Genomic DNA, 23865 nt, shown 5'->3' on the forward strand with positions numbered 1-23865 from the left:
AAGTGCTCGGCACAGGGGCGGGGCCTGCCTGGGCTCTCCCACCACACCAGAGGCCTCCTGTGCAGCCAGAGGCCCTGGATGCCACACAGGGAGCGTCCCTTCGGCCAAGCCCTGGGACAGAATGCACCTGCCGGCGCTCATTTGGAAGCTGCCACGCAATCGCTAGGTGCCTGCTGTCTGTCAGTCTTCCCCCAGGGAACTCCCACGCCAGCCGGGCCTTTTCCGCCTGTCGTGTGCACGTCCTCCAGCGCCCCCAGCCCCAGGCCCCGCCACAGGGTCTCTCGTACCTCGCAGATCTTCTCCAGGGATGGGACAAAGAAGTCGTCGCACACTATGGCCAAGGCGTAGAACATATACAGAGCCTGTAGAGGGAGCGGGGACACAGGGGTCAGCGAGGACTCCTGTGGCTGCTGCCCAGGGCCCACCATGCCCGAGCCAGGCTGCTGGGGCTCAGGCCGGCACACGGGCCCACAGGAACATTCCAGACCACAGAGCTGAGCTTCCTCCATCTAGGACACCTGGCTCCAGCCCCTCTCTCCCCGGGCATGCGACATCACGAGCCATCCGAGGGGGCTCCCAAGAGCTCATGGGAAATGCAGACTGATTTCAGATTTGTTCGTACCAACATTCCCTCTGTCTGTAAACTAAAGAATTCACTGCCGTGGATCAGGTCCCTGGCCCTGGCTCCCTGCTCACAGGCAGCCTTAGGCTCTCCCGAGTGACCCTGGTCTTTTCCAGGCGCAAGGACGGCTGGTGGCTGGAGGCCTCGCGACAGCACCTGGATGCGGCTTCGGCTCCCCTGCCCGGCCCTGCTGTGGGCGGGGGCGGGGCTGGGGCTGAGCTGACCACCGGTGGCTGCTGCTGCTGCCATCCCTCAGGCCTACGTGGGAGAACCCCCGAGGACAGGCCCCGGGGAGCCTCTGGGCAGCTGCACTCCTGGAGGCTCCTGGAGGGCGCAGCGCTAGAGCGGGGCTGGAAGCTCCACGCCCCTTCCCCACGTTCAAAAGAACTCAAAGCGTTCACAGAAAGATGGAATGAAACAATAAACTTGTTCTGGTGCCCCTCCCCACAATGTAAATCCTTGCATTTTTTTATAATATACATTTCAATGAACATTGGTTTATTAATTTTACTTGGAAGACACACACACACACACACACATGTATGCACGCACAGAGACAGAGAGCTCCCATCACCGGCTCCCTCCCCAGATGCCTACAATGACCAGGGCAAGGCCAGGCTGAAGCCAGAAGCCAGGAACTCCATCCGGGTCTCCCATGTGGGTGGCAGGGACCCAAGTACTTGGGCCATCTTCCACTGCCTCCCAGGGTATGCATCCACGGACGGTTCCTTGCCCCAGGCCTCTCCCCCACCTGCTGCTCCTCCGTGTCCCTCTGTCACATCTTGAGAACAAGGGGCATGTGTGGGAGGGCCGCTCTCTGCTTGCTGTGCCAGCAAATTCATCAGACCTGAGGAAGCAGATGCTGCCGTCTGTGGCTGGCCGGCCAGAGCTCGGGCAGAACCGCGTGGGCCCGGCACCTGGCATATGAAGTGTGGGGCAGTCCTGTGGGACGGTGCCCACCACCCCTGGAGTTCACACTTTCCAGGCAGGTGGTCTGGGGACCAGGTCGAGTGAGACGCCCACCGCAGAATCACTCCCACCCACGTGGGCGCCCGGAGGTGAAGATGGGAGTGCCGAGTCTGAGGGCAGGACACGATGGTTTCTTCCTGCCTCCAACAGCTCTTCTCAAACAGCTGCTCTTGGGAGACCCGGATGGAGCTCCTGGCTCCTGGTTCCAGCCTGGCCTAGCCCTGGCTGTAGTGGCCATGTGGGGAGTGAAGCAGCAGATGGAAGCTCTCTCTCTCTCTCTGTCTCTCTCTCTGTCTCTGTCTCTGTCTCTCTCTCTCTCTCTCACACACACACACACACACTCTCTCTCTCTCTCTCTCTCTCACTTTGCGTTTCAAATAAGTAATATAAATCTTTAAAAAAAAAAAAATAGCGGCTGTTTCCCAGCGCCCAGCTCTGCCCCGAAGGCCAGGAGGAAGCACCAGAGCCACCGGGGAGCATTCTAAATAACCATCACCCCGCGCTCCCTGCATCTTCAGCGACGGAGGCTTTTCCTCCTCACCAACGGCCAAGGAATTCCAGAGCCGGCCCGCCCTGGGCTGCTCCCTGACGCTGGCACGCGGTCAAAGCCCTGGCACAGAGCAAAGACTCGATTCCATGCCGAATCTGGGGCTTAGCTGCCGCGCGACCCTGGAGAAGCCACGTCTGCCGGCCCTCATCATCTGTTTGGTGATGGAGAGAGAACAGGTCACAACGCGGGCACCGGGCCCAGCTGTTACGACGCTGCCTGGGACTCGCGCGTCCCACACTGCAGGGCCCGGACTGGAGTCCCAGCTGTGCCTCCTGCCTGATCCCAGCTTCCTGCCCATGCTCACTCCGGGAAGCAAGGGAGCTGGGTCACTGTCACCCACGTGGGACACTCAGATGGAGCTCTGGGCTCCTAGCTTTGGCCTGGCCCAGCCCTGGCTGCTGTGAGCGTTTGGAGACTGAACCACTGGCTTTAAGATTTCTGTCGCTCTGCCTTTCAAGTAAAATTCACACACACACATGCATGCACACACACGCGCACACACACACAAACACACACACATGCCCTGCTATCCTTTTTTTTTTTTTTTTTTTTTGGACAGGCAGAGTTAGACAGAGAGAGAGAGAGAGAGAGAGAGAGAGAGAGAAAGGTCTTCCTTCCATTGGTTTACCCCCCAAGTGGCCGCTACGGCCGGCACTGTGCCGATCTGAAGATCCAGGAGCCAGGTGCTTCTTCCTGGTCTCCCATACAGGTGCAGTGCCCAAGCACTTGGGCCATCCTCCACTGCACTCCCGGGCCACAGCAGAGAGCTGGACTGGAAGAAGAGCAACCGGACAGAATCCGGCACCCTGACCGGGACTAGAACCCGGGGTGCTAGCGCCACAGGCGGAGGATTAGCCCAGTGAGCTGCGGCGCCGGCCCCTGCTATCCTTATTAAAAGAAAAAAGAACAGAGCAGGGGCCTTTGAAACAGCTCAATATCCAGACTCTCTCCCTGCCCCACTGTCTATGCAGCCATCCGCACGGCTTGCTGAGTTCATCCGAGGGGCCAGGAACCTCTCCGGGGATCAGGGATACAGTTTAGGGGGTGCGAGGAAAAGCCTGCATCTCCTGAAACTTACCTTGGTGGCAACACACAAGCAGACAAAGTACCTGCCGCTACCAGGAAGCAGCAAGTGCAAAGGCCCTGCGGCATGGTGAGCTTGGTGCACAGAGAACCAGCAAGGTCACAGAGTGGGGAGCAAAAGGGAGATGGCGACGTGGGAGCGGCAGAAAGGGCCAGGGCCCACAGGGAGGAGATGGGTTTTAGTCTAAGCACTGGGGAAGCCATTTCTGTCTCCACTGAACAACGTGTGGCTGCCCTGTTTGGCAAAGAGAGAAAGGCCGGGTGCTTCAGCCAAGACGACGTGATACTCGACAAACTCGCAAGGAATCAACTGCACTTCCGTAACGAGGAGGACGCGCTAGCAGTGGCCACGGCGTCCGAGGCTGACCGCCCCTGGGTCTGACTCCCTACCTTCCGGGGGCGGGGTGGGGGTGGGCAGAAAGAGGGAAAACCAGCAGGAGTGGGGTAAAGGGAAGAGCGCCCGCCCCGTCTCAGGATTCTGACTTAAAGTCACACCCACAGCAATTCTGCCAACACCACCTAGGAAGCCTTCAGACACTGGAGAGCCAAGAGGCCCAAGATGGCGCCGTGGTTTCCATTGCACCGGCCGGGGAGAGCCGGAAAACTTGGCAGCACCACCGACAAAGCAGGGCCCGACAGGACTATTCCAGCCTTTGCTGATCCAATGGTCTCCGTTCCGACTGACCAGGGTAGGAAAACAGCGGCCATAACTGCATGTGGCTGTGTGCCAATAAAACTTTATTTATAAGGAGAGGGGTGGCTGGATTCGGCTCCAGACACAGTTTGGTTAATCCTTGCTCTAAGGGTTCCTACAAAATTCACAGGGTATGCTCAGACTCGGGAAAAAAATGGTGTTTTTTTTAAAAGTTTCTCTCTTTACTTTTATATACTTGAAAGGCAGAACAATAGCGAGAGAGAGAGAGAGAGAGAGAGAGAGAGAGAGAGTCTCCCATCTGCTGGTTCACTCCCCAGATGCTCACAACTGGGACTGGGCCAGGCTGAAGCCAGGAGCCTGGACCTCCATCCGAGTCTCCCGCGGGGGTGGCAGGGACCGAGGACTTGAGCCATTCTCCGCTGCCCCCCCCCCCCCCGCACATCTGCAGGAAGCTGGATTTGAAGGGGAGGAGCTGGGACTCGATCCCACGCATTCCAACAGGGGACACGGGCGTCCCAAGTGGCCACCAGCGAGAAAAGGTTTTGTCTTAGCTCCGTGAGGCAGGGCTGCAGCATTGCAGAGCCCAGCCCTCAGTGGAACGCAGGGAGCATAGCCCAGACACGAGGCGGGTCACGGCTCTGCTGTGGGAATAATTCCAAGTTTGCCCGCAACGCTCATTCAAACCCTCGTCTTCAGTAGTGGCTTGTCCTGCTCATTAAAACCTCGCCATTCATGCCCCCCGGGCTGCCATTCTCCAGATGAGAAACCCAGATTTCACTTTCTTAATTCTCTCTTGCACAGAGTAAGGCTCGGCTGGGTTTAGATTTGCACGCGGCCGGTGCTGGGTGGTCGAGATTTGGCGTGGCTGAGCCAAAGCAGGAAAGCCAAGCCTCACCACTCTGGCTTCCCCAAGCCACAGGCTCGAGGCAGCAACCTTTCTGTAAAGGGCCACAGGGGAAGCGTCTCTGGATTTGTGGGCCACCCACTCTCTGGTGCAACCTAGCTCTGCCCAAGAAGTGGCGATGACACAGAAATGAAGGGGGGGGGGGGTTGTGTTCCAATAAAACTTTATCGACAAACACAGGCAGTGAGCCAGATCAGGCTGGGGTCATGAAGACAAGTGCATCTTGAACTTTGAGCCCACTACTCCTTTTCGAATTGACCTCTACCGCTCGTCCTCAAGGTGCAGAGAGGGGCGCTCGAGAGGAAGGGCACCCAGTCTACATTTTCTGGGCAGTCAAGGGTGTCCCGGCAGTGGGCATTTTCAGAGGACTAACTACGTGCCTCACAATGTCCGATGCCCTTGACCCACATCCCTCCCGCTTCTGCACCTGGAGTCGCTGCCATCCTCTCTACTGTATACAAACAGGAAATGAGGCGCAGCCAAAACTCACATTCTGCCGCTGGCTCAGGGGCAGCGGATCCACCTGCCACGAGTTTAGGGACATCGCACGCGCCAGGGCCACTTACACCGAGAATGTGCAGCAAGACGGCTCCGTGCTGCCGCTCCTTGTTGGAGAACAGGTCTGCCGGGAACTCGTGGATGGCTGGAAGAGGAGACAGCAGAGGGTCAGTCATGGACAGGAGCCTCACCGGAGGTCTGCGAGACCCCCAAGGAAGTGCAGAGCCCACCGGGCGTCAGAGTGACCGGGACAGGGCCGGCGTCTCTCGGCCTGGGCAGACCGGCACCCTTCATAGGAGAGGCTGCTGGGTACTTGACCGCCCACTGACACCCTAGCACCTGTGAGTCGGCCGTGGGTTAGGGACGAGCCACTCCACACGCCCAGGGTGGCCTGCACCCGAGGGCTGGCGAGGATGCGCGGACGTTGGAAGCCTCAACGTTGCTGGTGGGAACACAGGAGGGCAGAGCTTTGGAAGGAAACCTGCGGTGGCTCAGAAGGTGACGTAGGCAGCCATCACGTGGCCCAGCAGCTCCACGCCAAGTGCAGGCCCAGGAGAGATGAGAATCCGCGCGCGGGTGTTCACAGCCGTGTCATCTGCGAGTGCCAGAGTGTGCAGTAACCCACACCAGTGTGCAAGGGCTGAGAACCACCCCTGCACCCCCAAGCAGCCCTGAGCAAACCCCCAGCCCCCAGGAATGGGGAGATGGTCCCTCGTCACCTCCCCCACCCAGGTGACCGACGGAGACGCCCTCTCTTGCAAAGTGCCATCATTTGCACAGGTCCCATTAGGACCCCTGCAGACCCCACTGGTCCTCATCACCCAGCTGGACCAGAACCTTCCAGAAGGGAAGAAGCCACACTGCCCCATCCCCTGTGGCACCTGCAGTACTGACGCCAGGCCCGGTTCACAGTGGGTTCTCAATAGACCCTAACAAGCAACTGAATTAAACATGGTAAATTAAACAATTTTAAATTTATTTATTTGGGGCAGAACAGGAGGGGGCAGGGAGGGAGAGAGAGAGAGAGAGAGACAGACAGACAGATAGACTCAGCACTCCCATCTGCTGATCCACTCCCCAGATGTTTGCAGTGGTCATGACCGGGCCAGGCCACATTGAAGCTGGAGTCAGGAACCCAATCATGTCTCCCAGGTGAGTGGCAGGGACTCAATGACTTGTGCCGTCAGCACTGTGTCCCAGGGTGTGCATCAGCAGGAGGCTGGAGTCAGACGCTGGATCTGGGACTCGAACCCAGGTATTCTGATATGGGACACGGGTGTCTCAACTGGAGTCTGAACCTCTAAGCTGAACACCCAGCCAGTGGTAGATCTCAACAAAAACAAGCTGTTTCCTCTCATCCTATGAGAAGGCTTTTATCACCCTTGGAAGTCCCTCAAATGCCCGGCAGACTCGCGGCTCAGCGCGGGCGGGTACTCCATCAATGCTTGTTAAATAAACTTCCAGGATGGAAACCCCTCCTCTCTCAGCTTAATTGGGCCCTAAGCTCTGAAAATACTGCTTTCCCCCAATCTGGAGACTCTTCTGATCTTTAAGGTCAGAGTTTCCCTACAAGATACAGAAACACCAGCCCCCTGGACACCGAAATGCACCCACGTGGAAACAAGCAGTGTTAAGCGAGAAACAGGTTCCTCACTCCTCTCTCGTAATCGCATTTCTTGAATGGACTCACTCCCACCATCTCAAGGGCACTCACCTGCGTCCAGGTGTGTCGGCTCCGAGTGGAGACTTACACGGGAGGAGGGGAGGCTCAGCATTCCCGGGGCCAGGATCTTGTTTCCAGGAGAAACGGAGCCGTCGGGAATGACAGACATTTCTCCCGAGTCTCCAAACCGGTGTTCTGAGAGCTGATTTATCCGAGCCTGGGAACCCTCTGAGCCTTAAAGTCCTGCTGCCTCTCTGCTGCCCAGGACACAGCACCCACACAGGGAGGGGACTCGGGTTATAAATGGCTTTGTCCTTGGGAGGAAGAGACCCCGGCCTGCACCCCCACGTGCAGGCAGAGAGCCGTGGAGCACAGCAGATGCCTTCCATGGGGTGGCTTTAACCAGTAGCACCCCCAGCTGCTTGTGACCCAACATCCTCTGTGCCTGCCCGATCTCCCGGGTGCACCTCGAACCCGGGAGACAAGCACCGTGGCCGTGCACACGTCCCTTTGGGGCTCAGAGAGGAACGCCACTGGTTCAGGGTATCCAGACACCGAGGCCAGACCTGGGAGGTGCAGCCACACTGTAGGCCAGGGTCTGAGTGTGTGTGTGTGTGTGTGTGTGTGTGAGAGAGAGAGAGAGAGAGAGAGTGAGGCAGGGAGGGAGGGACTGAGAGAGACACCCTGTGTGTGTGAGAGAGACCCTGGTCGAGTCGTTTAACCTCTCTGGCCACCTGCCCATCAGTGGCGATCCGCAAAAATGCAAGAGGAAGAAATGGTCACTGGGGGAAAGCAGTATTTTCAGAACTCGGGGCCCAATTAAGCTTAGAGAGGAGGGGTTTCCACCCTGACGTTTAGTTAACAAGCATTGATCGAGTACCCGCGCTGAGCCGCAGGTCTTCCAGGCATCTGAGCAATTTCCAAGAGTGACAAAGCCTTCTCATAGGATGAGAGGAGACAGCTTGTTTCTGTGGCACAGCTGGCACAGACACCGAGGTCGTAAGCAGGCAGCCGGCCACTCCTCCTCTCTAGCTGGTGGCTGGGAGCCAGGACCAGGTCACGCCCCAGTCTGGGAGGTGGCTCCTCTAGAAACTGGAGGGCAGCTGGGGGCTGGGCCACAGAGCAGCCAAGGAGCTCAGCAGGGCCTCTGCCCCTCCCACCCTCAGCAACAACTCTGAGGGGAGACCTCCTGGGCAGGGCCCAGGCCTTGGACTTTGGGTTCAGGAAGTGCCTCCGCCCCTTCTGACCATGGCAAGTAGCTTAACACCTCCAGGGCTTGCATGCAGGGCAGTCCCAACACACCTGGGGGTTGCATGGATTAAGTGACGGTCACTGGCACTGTGCTGAGCCCATCTAGGCTGCCGGTCACTCTGAGCACAGTTAATTTACAGATGTGACTGTCCCCTCAGTCCAGGGGACATGCAGCCTTGGTTTATGAACGTGACGAGAAGGAGAAATGGATTTCACGGGGAAGAGGGGGTGAGCAAGAGCAATAGATCAGAATCCGGGTGCTGGCACGTCCTCCTCCTCCCACGGACTTGGCTGGGATCAGGAACCCCCGGGCCAAGTTCAAGGGCGTGATGCTCACACATCTGCGAGGGGCTGAGCCGGGTGCTCAATCCCAGCCAGCGTGGAGGGAGGGCCCAGCAGAGCACGCCATGGCTTTCAAGGTCACGTCTAAGCCTTTAAGCTGCCGAAAGGCGGGCGCTGTGGGTGAAGAGGAGAGAGCTGGATCTGCAGGTGGAGCTGGGCTCAGGATGATCCCAGCACCTGCCAGACCTGGGAGGGGCCAGGGCAGAGGGCAGGAGGGAAGGTAGCTGCTCCCCACCCCCGGGAAGACTTTTGCTTTGGGAGCTTGGTGCCGAGAAGTGGCTTCTGCATCACACATGGTCCTGGACACGCCCCTCTACGTACCCCAGGTATCTGCCTCCCTCCCACGCACCTGTGCCCCTCTGTGTGCAGGGCCCAGGGGCACTGGGGGGAGCCCTCGCCTGCCTGTCCCCTTCCTTCCATCACAGGGCCCCACGGACACAGCATCTCTAATCCCCAGCACCCCACACACCCCAGCACCCAAGGCACATGGGTGCTTGTCCGTTTTCACACGAGCACTGCCCCAGGGAGGCTGGGACTTGGCACTGCCCCTCCAAGGCACCATGCTTGTGTCACCCTCGCTGTCGGTTCTCATCGCCTACTCTTGTGTTCCCCCAGCAGACTGCGCACTCTGGCACTGCTGAGTGAGATTCCGAAGCATCCCTAAGCCTCCTCGAGGGTGGCAGCCCCCCATCTTGGCACTGACTTCGCTTTCAGAGAGAGCCAAATACGCCCACAGCACGCTATCAAGATGGGAAATACCCTGATCCTGAAAGAGTACGAGCCAGCATGTTTCTTGAGCATTTACTATGTGCCAGGCACTGGGCTAGGCGCTGAGCTTCGTGGCCGTGTGTGACCCAGTGCAGGTAAACAGGGGCTGGAGGTGCACGGAGAAGCTGGACCACATGGTGGAGAGCGGACCAAACCTGAGGCTGATGGTTTCTGGGAGGGGAGGGACGTGCCGCCGGCCGTGGGAAGAGGGGCAGTGCCAGGTGCTGAAGGCTGCAATGGTAACTTCTCAGAGCCCCGCAGCCTCCCGCTGAAGCCCTGGGAAGCTCGCTGTTTCCACTGTCTCCATGAGGAAAGAGAGCGCTGAGGAGCCACAGGAGTCACCTGTGTCACACAGGCTGTCAGGCACAGGGGAGAGAAGAACCCAGGCTGCCCACGCCCCACCCCCGCCAATCCTAGGTTCCTTGCGCCTGAGCGTTTACCCACAACAGGTGCACACTCGGGGCCAGGGGCTGCTCTGTCCAAGGAGCTGTGCTCGGGAAAGGAGGGATGTACGTTACATCCCCGGCTCAGTTCCACCCCCAGCCGTCTGTCTGTCTCATACCGTAGCATTCCTTCAGTGTGCAGTTGTCGGGTCTCTGAGAAATGCAGAGTCGTGCCCAGCGTCACGCCCACGAGACACAACAGCTGCACCACATCCCAGAGTGCCTCGGCGGACTTTGTCATCAACCCGTCCCTGCACCCCAACCGTGGAAGCCACGGATCTGTTTCTTTTCTTTGTGATTTGCCTGTTCCAGAACGTCCTACCCGGGCCATCCTAGACCGTGCAAGCTCTCGGATGTGGTGTCCTTCACTTAGCCAAATGCTTCAGGATCCGTCCTCGCCGTCCTGGACACATCCCCACTCAGCTCCTCTCACCCACAGCCTCGTCTCCTGCCCCGTCTCCTCGGCAGGGACCCCTGCTCTCACAGAACCCCTGAGTGCTGTGTTCTTAGGGCTTCACCCTGAGCCCTCTTTTCCATATGCTCTCTCTGCAGGTATCTCCTAAATTTCAGTTTTTCCCGAGCTTAAGACCTAACACTTTCAGAGGCCAACCGGCTACACTCCTTGGCCATCCCATAAGTCCCTGTGTCTGGTCTCAGGGAATGGTGTGCCAGCCCTCTCCGTCTGCACAAGAGAACCCTGGCAGTGGCCCTGAAACCCCCTCCTCCCTCATAGCTCATGCCGCTAGGACAGCGAAGGCACTTGGTGTCCACCTTCCTGCCACGAACCTGCCCCTGGGGAATACCAGACAGGGTGTGCCTGGTGTGCGCTGCCTGCTCTGCCTCCCCGGCTCCTACACTGCTGACTCTGTAATGGGTTCTGCCAACCCAGAGAGGCAGGCGGGTCTCCCTGCAGCTGTTGCCATGGCAACCCAGGTCCCAGAGCCATAAGCACGGAGATGCTTTCTCAGCAGCAGACCCACTTCCTTATCCGCGCACAGGCTGCTTGGGAGAAGGACATCACGCCCCGTCCCACCTGTCAGCCTGTCACGTAACACACGGAGCTGGGGGGCTTGGGAATGACAGACGTTTCGCTCTGGAGGTTGGGAAGTCCAAGATGACGGTGCCAGCAGATTCGGTGTCAGGAGCTGTTTCCTGTCTGGTGGAAGGTGCCTTCTCTGTGTGTCCTTGTGTGATGGAAGAAGCAAGGCAGCTCTCCTGGAAGGGCACTAAGGGCTGGCGTTGTGGTGCAGCGGGTTCCGCCATCGCCTGCCATGCCTGCATCCCACATCACAGTGCTGGGTTCGAGTCCCGGCTGCTCCACTTCCCATCCAGCTCCTGCTTATGGCTTGGGAAGGCAGCAGAAGATGGCCCAAGTGCTTGGACCCCTGCTACCCATGTGGGAGACCCAGAAGGAGTTCTGGGCTCCTGGCCCATCCCAGGCTGTCGCAGGCATTTGAGGAGTGAAGCTGGGGATGGAAGACTGATCCCTCTCTCTGTCCATCACTTTGCCTTGCAAATAAATAAATCTTAACAAAAAAAGAAGGGCACTAACCCTACCCTCAAAGTGGAGTCCTCTTGACCTCATCTCGCACAGGCCACACCCCCCAGCCACTCCTGGGGGTTGGATTTCCATGCCTGCATTCGAGAGCGCTCAGGCATTCAGACCAAGGCACTGCTCTGTCGCTCTTCCTGGAGTTTTGCAACCATCAAACACCCTGAATCCACTTCCGTTCTGTTTTAAACATTGACAGCGGCTTCTGTGTCCTGCACAGAACTCTGCCATGCCCACCCGCTTTGAGCCCCTGCAGGGTGCTGGCCCTCTCACCCCCTAAGCTGCTCGAGTCTGTGCACCCCTCCTTTGCCACCCCAGCAGCATGGTGCTGACCTAAGCAACCTCCAGGGCCTGCCTCAGTCTGCCTTTCTCCCTCCCACGCGGCAGCCACACGAGCTTCCCCATGCACGCAGAGCATAAGGCCAGACAGCCTGTCAAGGGCTGCACGGCCTGGCGAGGCCGGCTTCTCAGCCTCGCTATGGCCAGGGTCACGCCAGTGTTCTCTCTACTGCGGCCACAGGGGCCAGGCTGGGCGCTGGCCCCTGCCAGGAGCTGGGTGCCTGGCGTTTGCTACAGTTTGCCTGTAGTTTGAGCGCCCCCAAGGCTTTGCGTGTGGAAATTCCCCGCCCCCCCCCCCCCCAATGTGAAGCATTAAGCAGGCAGAAACCTCATGGCGGAGTTGGAGGGGAGGGGCTCTGGAAAGTCCCTGGGATGAAAGTGATTCCAGGGCCCCGATTGCATCTTGGTGGCTTTATCAGAAGAGGGAGGGGGCCGGCCTTGTGACTCAGTGGGTTCAGTTGCTGCCCGTGATGCTGGCAGCCCACGTGAGCATGGGTTCAAGTCCCAGCTGCTCCACTTCTAATCCTGCTCCCTGCTAATGCACCTGGGAAAGCAGTGGAATATGGCCCAAGCACTCGGGCCCCTGCACCCACTTGGGAGACCCAGATGGAGTGCTAGGCTCCTGGCTTCAGCATGACCCAGCCCCAGCCATTGTGGCCACTTACTCAAAGCACTGGAGTGCGTGTGCCAGGAGCTCTGCAGGAGGCAGGGGAACCCACCCGGCTGCCCCTGCATGGCTCCTTCCATGATGGCCCCACCCAGAGACGCGCTTCCTGGTGGCTGATTCTCTTTAGGGAATGTCAACTGGGAATCGAATTTGTTTCCAAAGTGGGGGGAAAAAAGGCTGCCTCGAAGCATGCCATTCTCTTTGCTTTCTCTCCCAGTTAAAAATAACCCCACATTCTCGGCTCTGACGTCGACACCGAAACTATGAGAACCGGGCTGGAAGGCTGAGAAGTCGCTGAAATTGCTTCAAATTTCCATCATCTCAACTTATATAAGGTGTGTGTCTTAGAAACCCCACACGCACAGAAGCTGAGAGCCAAGGCGGGCGATTCCCTCCCCACCCCCAGCTGAGTGCTTGCCTTTCTCGGGCAACAATCGCGGTGTTGACTTTAGACGATCGCCCTCGGGTCCCAGACAGGAGTAAAAATAACGAGATGAGCTCACTGGCTTCGCCAGCACGAGAGAGTTTAATCCTCGCTTGCTCACAGCGCGTTCCGAAAGCGATGCAGCACCACGAGAAGGAGAGACCACCACCACGGGCAGCCTCCGAAGGCCACCACTCTCTCCACGCGTAACCTCCTCGGAACCCACAGCTGGCGAGACCCCAGACGCTGCTGGCTTGGCTTTTTCATTCCCCCACTCAAGGAGGGGAGTGGGCTTGTTACTGCCACAGGGGCGAACTCTCCTAACATCCCTACTGTCCCCTCCTCTCCCGCCGGCCCTGATGTCAAACACCCCGGCCCACCCCACTGGCAAACATTGAATCACCCTTACTTTTTTTTTTTTTTTCATTTTACTTGAAAGGCAGAGAGAGACAGAGACAGAGAGAGAGAGAGAGAGAGATCGCCCATCTACAGATTCACTCCAAAAATGCCCTCAACAGTCAGGGTGAGGTCAGAAGCCAGGAACCAGGAGCCTGGAACCAGGAACCAGGAGCCAGGAGCCAGGAACCAGGAACCAGGAGCCAGGAGCCAGGAGCCAGGAGCCAGGAACCAGGAACCAGGAGCCAGGAACCAGGAACCAGGAGCCAGGAGCCTGGAGCCTGGAGCCAGGAGCCAGGAACCAGGAACCAGGAGCCTGGAGCCAGGAGCCAGGAACCAGGAACCAGGAGCCTGGAGCCAGGAGCCAGGAATCAGGAGCCAGGAACCAGGAACCAGGAACCAGGAGCCTGGAGCCAGGAGCCAGGAGCCAGGAGCCAGGAACCAGGAGCCAGGAGCCAGGAACCAGGAGCCTGGAGCCAGGAACCAGGAACCAGGAGCCAGGAGCCAGGAACCAGGAACCAGGAGCCAGGAGCCAGGAGCCAGGAACCAGGAGCCTGGAGCCAGGAGCCAGGAGCCAGGAGCCAGGAACCAGGAGCCAGGAGCCAGGAACCAGGAACCAGGAACCAGGAGCCTGGAGCCAGGAACCAGGAGCCTGGAGCCAGGAACCAGGAGCCAGGAGCCAGGAGCCTGGAGCCAGGAACCAGGAACCAGGAGCCAGGAGCCTGGAGCCAGGACCCAGGAGCCTGGAGCCAGGAACCAGGAGCCAGGAGCCAGGAGCCTGGAGCCAGGAACCAGGAACCAGGAACCAGGAGCCTGGAGCCAGGAACCAGGAGCCAGGAACCAGGAGCCAGGAGCCAGGAACCAGGAACCAGGAACCAGGAGCCTGGAGCCAGGAACCAGGAGCCAGGAACCAGGAGCCAGGAGCCAGGAACCAGGAACCAGGAACCAGGAGCCTGGAGCCAGGAACCAGGAGCCAGGAGCCAGGAACCAGGAACCAGGAGCCTGGAGCCAGGAACCAGGAGCCAGGAGCCAGGAGCCAGGAACCAGGAACCAGGAGCCTGGAGCCAGGCAGGGGCCCAAGTTCTTCAGCCTTCACTGCTAAGTCTCCCAGGTTATGGTGCTGGGCCACAGCAGCCCGAGGACACCCCCAAACCCACGACGTGAAAGGCACTGCTTCCAGTCCACACTCCCGCAGCACCCCAGGCCACCAATGTCTGACCGGGGCACATGGAGCCTTCCTCCGCCGCCCCACGGCCCTGGCTGACCTTGGGTGTCCGCCACATTCCGTGGTGGTGGCAGGCAACCCCCTCGCCGCGATCAACTCCAAGCAGACATCTAACGTTTGCTTTCCTCTGAGCAAGAACCTCTGCTCGTGTCCACGCCTTCGTCCTGTCCTGGGTGGGGCGCTGTCACGGGGCCGTGGGACAATCTGTTCACCCCACTGACACCAGATGACATGCGCCAGAACATTCCACAAGAAACGCACTCGGGGCCGGCGCTGTGATGCAGTGGGTTAACACCCTGGCCTGAAGCGCTGGCATCCCATATGGGCGCCTGTTCAAGACCTGGCTGCTCCACTTCCGATCCAGTTCTCTGCTGTGGCCTGGGAAAGCAGTAGAGGATGGCCCAAGTCTTCGGGCCCGCCCCTGTACCCGCAGGGGAGACCTGGAGGAAGCTCCTGGCTCCTGGCTTCAGATCAGCGCAGCTCTGGTGGTTGTGGCCAGTTGGGGAGTGAACCATCGGATGGAAGACCTCTCTCTCTCTCTCTCTCTCTCTCTGCCTCTCCTCTCTCTGTGTAACTCTGACTTTCAAATAAATATTTTAAAAAATAAAGAAAGAAAAGAAACGCACTCAACACAGACGTGAGCCAGAGACAAAGACGCCTGGCCACGGCCCCACGTCAGCGCTGGGCCAGTCGTCACGGGGCCACGCACAACCCTGCTGCATTGATCAGAAAGACAGGGGTTACCAAGGGAGATAATTCCATCTGTGATTTATCTCCACACACTGCAAAGGTCGACACAGAAAACACACCAGCAAACACACGCACACGGCCTGCTACGCGCCCAGTGCCCTGAGTGCCCGCCACGTGAATCTACTCTTCAGTCGCCACGAGGAGCCTGGGAAACACCACCGCCCCTCCCCACCCCGGCAGCCTCGCTCTGAGCCCAGACCGGAATCGGGATAACGCAGTTCTCAACAGCACACAGCTGTTGGTCCAGAGTCAAAAATGGTTTCTTCTCATTGACACAATTCCTCATCTGGAATTTATTCTAAGGCTACCATTCCAAACACGGGAGGAGGAGCCAGTGTTGTGGGGCAGCAGGTTGAGCCCTCGCTTATGATGCTGCCATCCCATACTGGGTGCTGGTTCCAGTCCTGGCTGCTCCACTTCCAATCCAGCTCCCTGCTAATGCACCTGGAAAGGCAGCAGAAGATGGCCCGAGTGCCTGGGGCCTCGCCACCCATGTGGGAGACGCAGATGGAGCTCCAGGCTCCTGGCTTCAGCCTAGCCCAGCCCTGGCTGTTATAGCCTTTTGGGGAGTGAACCAATGGATGGAAGACCTCTCTCTCTCACTCTGCCTTTCAAATAAATAAATGTTCTGAATGTGGGGGGTGGGGTGGGGAGACCACATCTGTGGAAGACACTTCCTATCCCTAATCGTAAGACCCTGGAAAGCATTGATTGTCGGGGAGGTGATAATGGTTAGATACGTGGCTACTCCAACGAGTATGCGGAAAATGGAATTAAAAGATAAGTGGATTTTGGTGCAGATGGGTATGAAATCTCTACATGGTTTTTCATGAACTTTGTGACAACCCCGTGTAGTTTAATGCTTCCCTCTGGGCTCCCACAAACATTTCCTGGCTCCTTGAAGATCCCGGGAAGGCAGCAGCAGAGCCACAGGCCAGAGCCCCGCCCTCGTGGGCGTGTAAGGTGAAGTGTGAGCTAAAGGGAGACAGAGCCTGCACGTGGGAACACTGCTCGTCACAAACGAGAAAAAGCAACACACACCGTCCCCTGTGGCTTGTTCGCATATATGGGAAGACCTGGCAGGAAACACGGGGTGACGTCAGAAACTGTAGACAATAGAATTACAAGTTTATTTTGATGCCAAAAGATCTGGAAATCCACGTGCAAGATGGGTCTTTGAAACGTTCACGAAATGTGTGTATCATGATGAAGCAGTGCAGGGATTTCAATTGTTTTAAAGGTTTATTTTTTATTTATTTGAAAGACACAGTTACAGAGAGAGGTAGAGACAGAGAGAGAGGTCTTCCATTCACTGGTTCACTCCCAGATGGCTGCAATGGCCAGAGCTGCTCCGATCCGAAGCCAGGAGCCAGGTGCTTCCTCCTGGTCTCCCATGAGGGTGCAGGGCCCAAGCACCTGGGCCATCCTCCACTGCCTTCCCGGGCTACAGCAGAGAGCTGGACTACAGAGGAGCAGCTGGGACTAGAACTGGCAACCATATGGGATGCCGGCGCTTCAGGCCAGGGCGTTAACCCACTACGCCACAGCACCGCCCCCCCCAGGATTTCAATTTTTAACCTATCTTTTCATTCCATCTTTCCATGAACCTGTGAGGGCTCCTGTATCTCCAAACCATCAGAGCAGTCACGGCAGGTGGAGGAATGCTTCCCTCGCCACGGCTGCCTCTCCAAGTGCTTGCTGACAGGCCCGTGCCGTTCTCTAGGAAAGATGTTTATCGAAAGAGGGACGCTTATGAGCACACGCCGTGTGACCGCCGGCACAAAGAGTACGGACAGTCCAGTTCTGTTTCCACAAGGCCCAAGCACAGCGGAAACCAAGAAACCAAAACCGCTGGGGTTGGGGCAGGGTCCAGCCGCTGTCTGGACTGACAGAACATTCCAGGAACATTCTAGATCATGACCGGGCTGGCGGTGACACAGCTGTATGCTCACATATTTGTCAAAGCTCAAACAACACTGAACCACTTACGTGTACTATTGTGTCTAAGTTATTCTTCAACGAGGGGACGTCCGCCCGACACCCCACACAGACCCGCCAGCCTTGCCACTGGATACCTTGATGCCAGCCTGCTCGTGGCGAAGACGGAGCAGTAACAAGAGCCACGCACACGCACGTGGCACACACCAGCCACTACCGCACCGCCCCCGGAGAAGACAGAGTTGGGGCTGGGTCTATTCAAAAAGCTGACTCATGTTTGGAGGTCAGAGGTCAACTGCAGAACGCTGGGAAGCAGTGGGGACCCCAGCCCTTTGTCAGGAACAAGACTGCAGGGCCCCTGAGCCATCTCCTGTCACTAACAAGAACAGGACCCAACCTACCAAGGGGCCCGGGCCCCACGCCAGCCCCGGGAAAGCCGCAGCTGGTAGAGGCAGGTGTGTCAGCCACCGCGGTCAGCAGTCCGTGCACAGTGCTGGGGACCACGCCCTCCCTGGCGAGCCCCGGGGAGGATGGGCTGCTCCTGCTGACCTTGGGTATGTCTCTGACCCTCAGAGCCCGGCCAGGCACACCTGGGATGCTGGTCCTGGGGTACTGACAACAGGGCTCCCCAGGAGGGTTATGGCAAAGCACCGCTCACAATGATGACTGGGAACCTGGATCATGGTGCCGGTGGGGCTGGAACCTTCCCGACACTCAGAGAGAATCTGGTGACAGCTGGCGGTCCGTGGTGTGTCCTGGTTTGTGGGCACAGCTCTCTCCAATGCCTGCCTCGGCCTTCCCATGACTGGTCACTAGATTTAGGACCCACCTCACCCAGGATGAGCCCACCTAGACTACCAACACCTGCAAAACCCCTGTATCTACATCAGGTCACATTAACAGGCACCAGGTCATGTTCACAGGCACCAGGGCTCAGGACTTCTGGGTCTCTGGGGGCGGGTGAACAATTCACCTTACACCCATACTCATATTTGTCGACTTGGTGAACCCTTTATATAGAGCACGGGCAGTGAAAACGAGCCCCGCGTGGCCAAGCTCTTAGGAACCAGGGGCAGTGGCCATGTCAGGTCCATTTCCCGCTCTCACTCGTCCAGGGCACTCCTGAGTCCCACGTGCGAGATCGGCAGCCGCGCCCCCTTGGCTCTCCTGGATGGTACATGTCGTGGTCTACTCATTAAGAGTACAAGGATCGGGAGCAAAAATTCCTGCCAATGAGCCAAGAGACTTCAACTTAACCCACGGCAACGCACCAGACAGGCCTCCATCGCTCCTAACATAGACGTCAGTACTTCCTCGTCCTGTGCTGGCCCAAGTTCAATACCGTGGGATAGGGTGGGGCAAAGGCAGCTGCCAGAGTACCTTCCTCCCCAGAGCTAGGGGAGTGTGGATGATGGACTGAGAGCCAGAGGTCTAGGCTACTGGTAACAGGGGAGGGGCCTGGGGGTAGACAGAGACGACTACTCCCTTTTCCCCATCCTGAGGGCAGCTGCGAGGTGGCCGTGAGCCTGAGTCTCCTGTGCTGCCCTGGCTAGACTGCACCATCCAGGGACTTAGTAAAAGTCATCCTAGGTGTTGCTGGGAAGGTATCTTCCAGACTAAATGCCTAGAACCTATTGACTTTAAGCGACGGAGACTGCCCTCCATACACAGGGATGAATCAGATGGCACTCCAATTAGGCACAAGCCTTCAGAGCAAAGGTGGGACGGCTGCACAGGGGAGCTCTGCTTTGAGACTGCAGCATGAGCCCTCACCCCAGCGTCCCCAACCCCACAGAGCTGAGACCTGCCGCCATCTCGGAACCGCTGTGTGTGAAGATGGGGGTCAGGCTCCCATGCGTGCCTGCATGGCATCCTCTTGCTTCTGCTCCTCTGGAGGCCACTGAATGGCCACAGGGTGGGAGGTGAAGGAGGAGGAGCCACACCTGGCCCCAGGTGAGGCAGAGGCAGGAGACCAGGTTGGCGGAGAGACAAGTCCATAGGCAGGTCCTTCAAAAAGAAAATGGTGGGCAAATGGTGCCAACACGTATTTCAAATCCATGTGTGGTTTTTCATCACACACATTTTCCATGAGATTTTGGAAGACCCCTTGTGGGGCGTTCAGGGGCCACCAACAGGCTGCTGCTGCCACTGGGGGCCCCTTCCAGGCCAGGGTCCCCCTCAGTGGCATTCCCAGCCCCTCCCTTGGCTCTCACCCCTGCTCCTTCAGCTCCCAGTTTGGCTACCCGTCTCTCTCCCATTGGCACAATCCTGACTCTCCCTCGACCAAATCCCAACTTCCTGCTGGGTCCCTGAGCAGCCTCGAGGCGAGAAGTCTTGGCCCAAATAGAGGCTGAGGGCACGGCCTCTGTCGGGGGGGAGGGGGGCACTGAGCTCAGCCAGGAAAGCATAGGACACAGCTCCTGCTGTGTCTCTCGCACAGAGCAGGCATCCCCTCTGTGAGCACTGGTTGCACAAATATGCACTCCTCATACCCAAGGAGAGCCCAAAGAGACGCTCCTGCCCTACCTGGATGCAGCAGGAACACAGGTAGAAAGGAAGACATCGGCAGGCTTAAAGAGCTTCCTCGTCCTGTGCTGGCCCAAGTTCAATACCGTGGGAGAATTGGGGCAAAGGTGTGTCTCACACACAGCAGGTGCTCAGCTAAACGTTTGTGGAATGAGTGACGGTGGTCAGTTGGACACAAGACCTGCTCTTCCTAAACTCTCAGAACAAAGCCATCTGCCTGACACCTCCTGGCTTCGGTGCTTGTGCGCCTCCTTGGCTCTGAGCGTCAAAAACACTTCCGAGGGAAAGTCCCCAGGGTCTGAATCTTACTCTTGGCTCTCCTTGGCGAGCTGGTGAAAATGACTTCCCTAAAAGCATTGTGAGGGCTGGGGAGGTTCTGAGCTCACCCTAACCTCCGGAGACTCCCCAGAATCCCAGGATGAAGTCCAAGACGGCCCATGTCACCCCCAGAGCCTGCACCTGCGGCCTTTTCCTACTGGATGTCTTTTTGGACCCATCACCCTTTTCACAAAGATGGACAGAACTTAGAGACACGGTGGCAGAGACTCCGCCATGGCGCCCTGGGAGTCGGGGTCGTCCCAGGCCAGCCTTTGGCGGGGCCAGCCTCAGTGCCCTTTGCAGGCTACAGCATAAGGTGACCAGACGCCTGACTGCACCGCACTGCTCTCGGCTCAGCTCCTATCACACGGAATCCCCTTGTTCCTGAGCCACAGTGTGCCCCAGGAAAGCCGTGGAACCCCAAGGCGGGGAGATGTTTCTCGGCTTTCCCACTGGCTATGCTCTTGCTCTGTCCCCAAGGACACTGAGCCTTGCGATCAGACTGCAAGATTGCAACTGACGGCCCCACAGCCGACTATGCCTACCATGCGTGCACATGTGTGCACACACACACATACATGGACCCTCAGCCCACTATGCCCACCATGCGTGTACATGTGCATACATGCACGCACACACACACACACACGGCCCCTCAGCCCACTACGCCTACCACGCGTGCACATGTACAAACATGCACACACACACAGAGTGGCCACTTCTCTGAATTTCTGCAGAGTTCCAGGCTTCGCACTGAAAACCCGTGCATCCTTGCCACCACGTCTCCCGCTATTCTGAGCCACGGGAAAACAGGCAGGGCCAGTGCACTTCCAACTCCACCGGCTGTGCACAGACCAGCCGTGCGGACTCTGGGGCCGCAGCAGCAGGCACGGGCAGCCTCGTTTCCAGGGTGCGGCTGGCAGAGGACCGTGTTGGCAGGAGGGCTGACCTCCCACCCCAAAGCTGTCAGCTTTGGCAAACGGTCAGAGACAGAAACAGCTCACAGAAGGACCAATGGAAAAGTGTCGCGGCTGCCATTCCCCGGGAGAGCTCTGACCAATGCCAGCCTCCCGGGGCTGTGTTGCCAATGAGGTGGCCGTCAAGCAGCTTCTGGCAAGAGGGAAACCACTGCTTTTCAACAGTGAGCCCCACACTGTCGTCCATGTGTGTTGTACACTCCAGGAAAGACAAAGACAGTGGCCGGCACCGTGGCTCACTAGGCTAATCCTCCGCCTTGCAGCGCTGGCACACCGGGTTCTAGTCTCGGTCGGGGCGCCGGATTCTGTCCCGGTTGCCCCTCTTCCAGGCCAGCTCTCTGCTGTGGCCAGGGAGTGCAGTGGAGGATGGCCCAAGTGCTTGGGCCCTGCACCCGCATGGGAGACCAGGAGAAGCACCTGGCTCCTGCCTCCGGATCAGCACGGTACGCTGGCCACAGCAGCCATTGGAGGGTGAACCAACGGCAAAAGGAAGACCTTTCTCTCTGTCTCTCTCTCTCTCACTGTCCACTCTGCCTGTCAAAAAAAAAAAAAGACAAAGACAGTGACAGGGACACCATGGTGACATCTACTCAGCGAAGAACACCCTCTGATCCTGGTCTCTGAGTTCACAGCATGACCTGTTCGCTCTGGCGGACCCCAGGACAGGATAAGAACAGGGTAAGATTAGCAGCGAAGCACCTGCAGAGCAATTTGATGTTGCTCGGCCAAGTTCACGGTCATTTTTTTTCAGACTCATTTCTGCTGGCATTGACAAAGACGCTGGTCAAACAAACAGCATGAGAAGCACACATGTGGACAGGCAGGTCTCAGCGGGGCTGGTGCGCGCGACAGCTGGAGACATTTTTGGTTGTCACCACTAGGGGAAGGGTCCTGCTGGTACCTGGCGGGCGGGGCCAGGGAAGATGCTGAACACACTACAACACACAGTTCAGCCCCCATAACAAAGAACCGTGTACTTCAAAATCCCAGTGGGGTCCCAGTTCAGAAACCCTACTTTGGAGAACAAATGAAAGTGGTGGCTGCTGTCTGCGCAGTGAACACTGATGCCTGCCTGCCTCTGCCTTCCTCTGAGACCGCCGCACTCTTCCTGCACCTGGTCTAGCCGCCAGTTCCCCTGTTTCCAAAGCACAGATCCTCCTTCCTCAGAGACCAGTCTCTACCCAAGCTGGAAGGCGTGAACATGCAGGAACCCGCTCTGGGGCCCGCCCCCTCCTCGGCCCACCCACTCCTGACGTCTCAATAAGTCAGCTCACATCCACGTCTTTCAGAGGCACATCGCTTGCCCTTGGCCATGAACCACCCAAGAATTGTACCAATGACACCACGGCCCTGGACGTTCTGCACGGGTAATATTGCTATTGGGGTAACAGCAGCTTACTATGTCTGTTGCCCCAGCCGTGAGTCCTACAACAGGCAGGGCCGCCCCGGGAACAGGAGCTGCTCCCCACCCACATTCTGATTTTCCGTTCTTGTGACAAGCACCAAGGGCTAGGCGGCATCTCATGGGACATGTGTGCCAATGGCCGGGCGGGACTAAGGAAAAGCCAGGCGACACAGCCGGCTGGGAGAGCGAGGCAGGTGGGTGCTGACGGTGGCTGTAACAGACAAGTGCCACGGGGAGAGGGCTCATCAGTGTCAGCGGAACACGGAAGCAGAGCGAGGAAGGCATGAACTCAGAAACACTGACTCGGGGAACAGCTGGGCACCGCAGAAGTCCCAGTGCCACCCAGGAGGAAGGAGAGGCCCTCAAGGCAAAGGAACCGACTAGATGCTCTGGCAGGAAGGCGACAGGGAGCCTGGGAGATGGGGGCTCTGCCCGTCAGGAGCCAGGCCTCCTGGGATAGGAGCCTGGATCTTGGGTTGACCTGGCTTGCAGAGCGTCGAGGGTCAGGATGGCGGCTCTGGTCACATCCCCAGGGCAAGATTTCTGAGCACAGCAAAGACGGGATTAGAGTACGTTAAACCAGTGGCTGGCAAACAGTAGCCATCGTCGGCTTCGCAGGCCGTGTGATCCCAGCCATGGGTCACTCACAAACAAGTGCATGAGGCTGTGTCCCAATAAAGCTTTATTCAAACCCGCCGACATCCAATGCCCACGTCTCTTCCATGGGTCACATGGCGTTGTTATTCCTTTACAATTTTTTCGAGCCATTGAAAGGCAGAGAAAACCTATCCCTGCTCGGAGGCCACAATCAAAACAGGTTAAAGAGCTGGATTTGGGCCGCAAGCTGTGGCTGGCTGGGTCCTGCTTTTAAAACACCGCTCCGTGTGGCGGGGAGGCGGGAAGTAGCAGGGACCTCAGTGGGAGCGGCTGAGCAAGGAGGGAGTGGAGTGCAAGGGGCAGGTGCAGGGCGCAGCAGGGGGGTGGGGGGAGGCCAGCAGGGGCACCGGGAGACCAGGAACCTGGACAGGCAACATGGAGGTGGAGGGCCAGGAAGCCTTGTGCCCTGGCCACACCCAGAGACCAGGGGACTGAAGTGTCCCACCCGAACGCAGATGAGCCAGGGCACAGCGGACTCACCTGCTCAGCGTGCCAAGAGGGCTGCAGAGTTCAGTTCTCCAGGCCGAAGCCCCCCCACCCCCTTCCTTGTCCCCACTGTGTGAGTAGGGCCCCCCCTCCCTGGGGCTCCAGGCTGAAGCCCCCGCCACCCCCTTCCTTGTCCCCACTGTGTGAGTAGGGCCCCCCTCCCTGGGGCTCCAGGCTGAAGCCCCCCCAACCCCTTCCTTGTCCCCACTGTGTGAGTAGGGCCCCCCCTCCCTGGGGCTCCAGGCTGAAGCCCCTGCCACCCCCTTCCTTGTCCCCACTGTGTGAGTAGGGCCCCCCTCCCTGGGGCTCCAGGCTGAAGCCCCTGCCACCCCCTTCCTTGTCCCCACTGTGTGAGTAGGGCCCCCCTCCCTGGGGCTCCAGGCTGAAGCCCCTGCCACCCCCTTCCTTGTCCCCACTGTGTGAGTAGGGCCCCCCTCCCTGGGGCTCCAGGCTGAAG

The 23865-nt window shown here is 58.4% G+C and overlaps 1 protein-coding gene across 2 annotated transcripts in view; it reads right to left on the bottom strand.

Moving 5' to 3' along the window:
- The window catches only part of SLC24A4 (solute carrier family 24 member 4), a 134494-nt gene that overhangs the window by 46153 nt on the left and 64476 nt on the right, over positions 1 to 23865 (bottom strand). For both annotated transcript variants that reach the window (XM_062181315.1, XM_062181314.1), the window contains exons 3-4: positions 5350 to 5426; positions 288 to 362 (exon numbers count right to left, since the gene is read on the bottom strand). In XM_062181315.1, coding sequence (XP_062037299.1) covers positions 288 to 362; positions 5350 to 5426 — 152 coding nt within the window. The remainder of the gene's footprint in view (positions 1 to 287; positions 363 to 5349; positions 5427 to 23865) is intronic.

Source organism: Lepus europaeus, chromosome 22 (genome assembly GCF_033115175.1).
Source record: "Lepus europaeus isolate LE1 chromosome 22, mLepTim1.pri, whole genome shotgun sequence".
NCBI classification, from domain to species: Eukaryota; Metazoa; Chordata; class Mammalia; order Lagomorpha; family Leporidae; genus Lepus; species Lepus europaeus.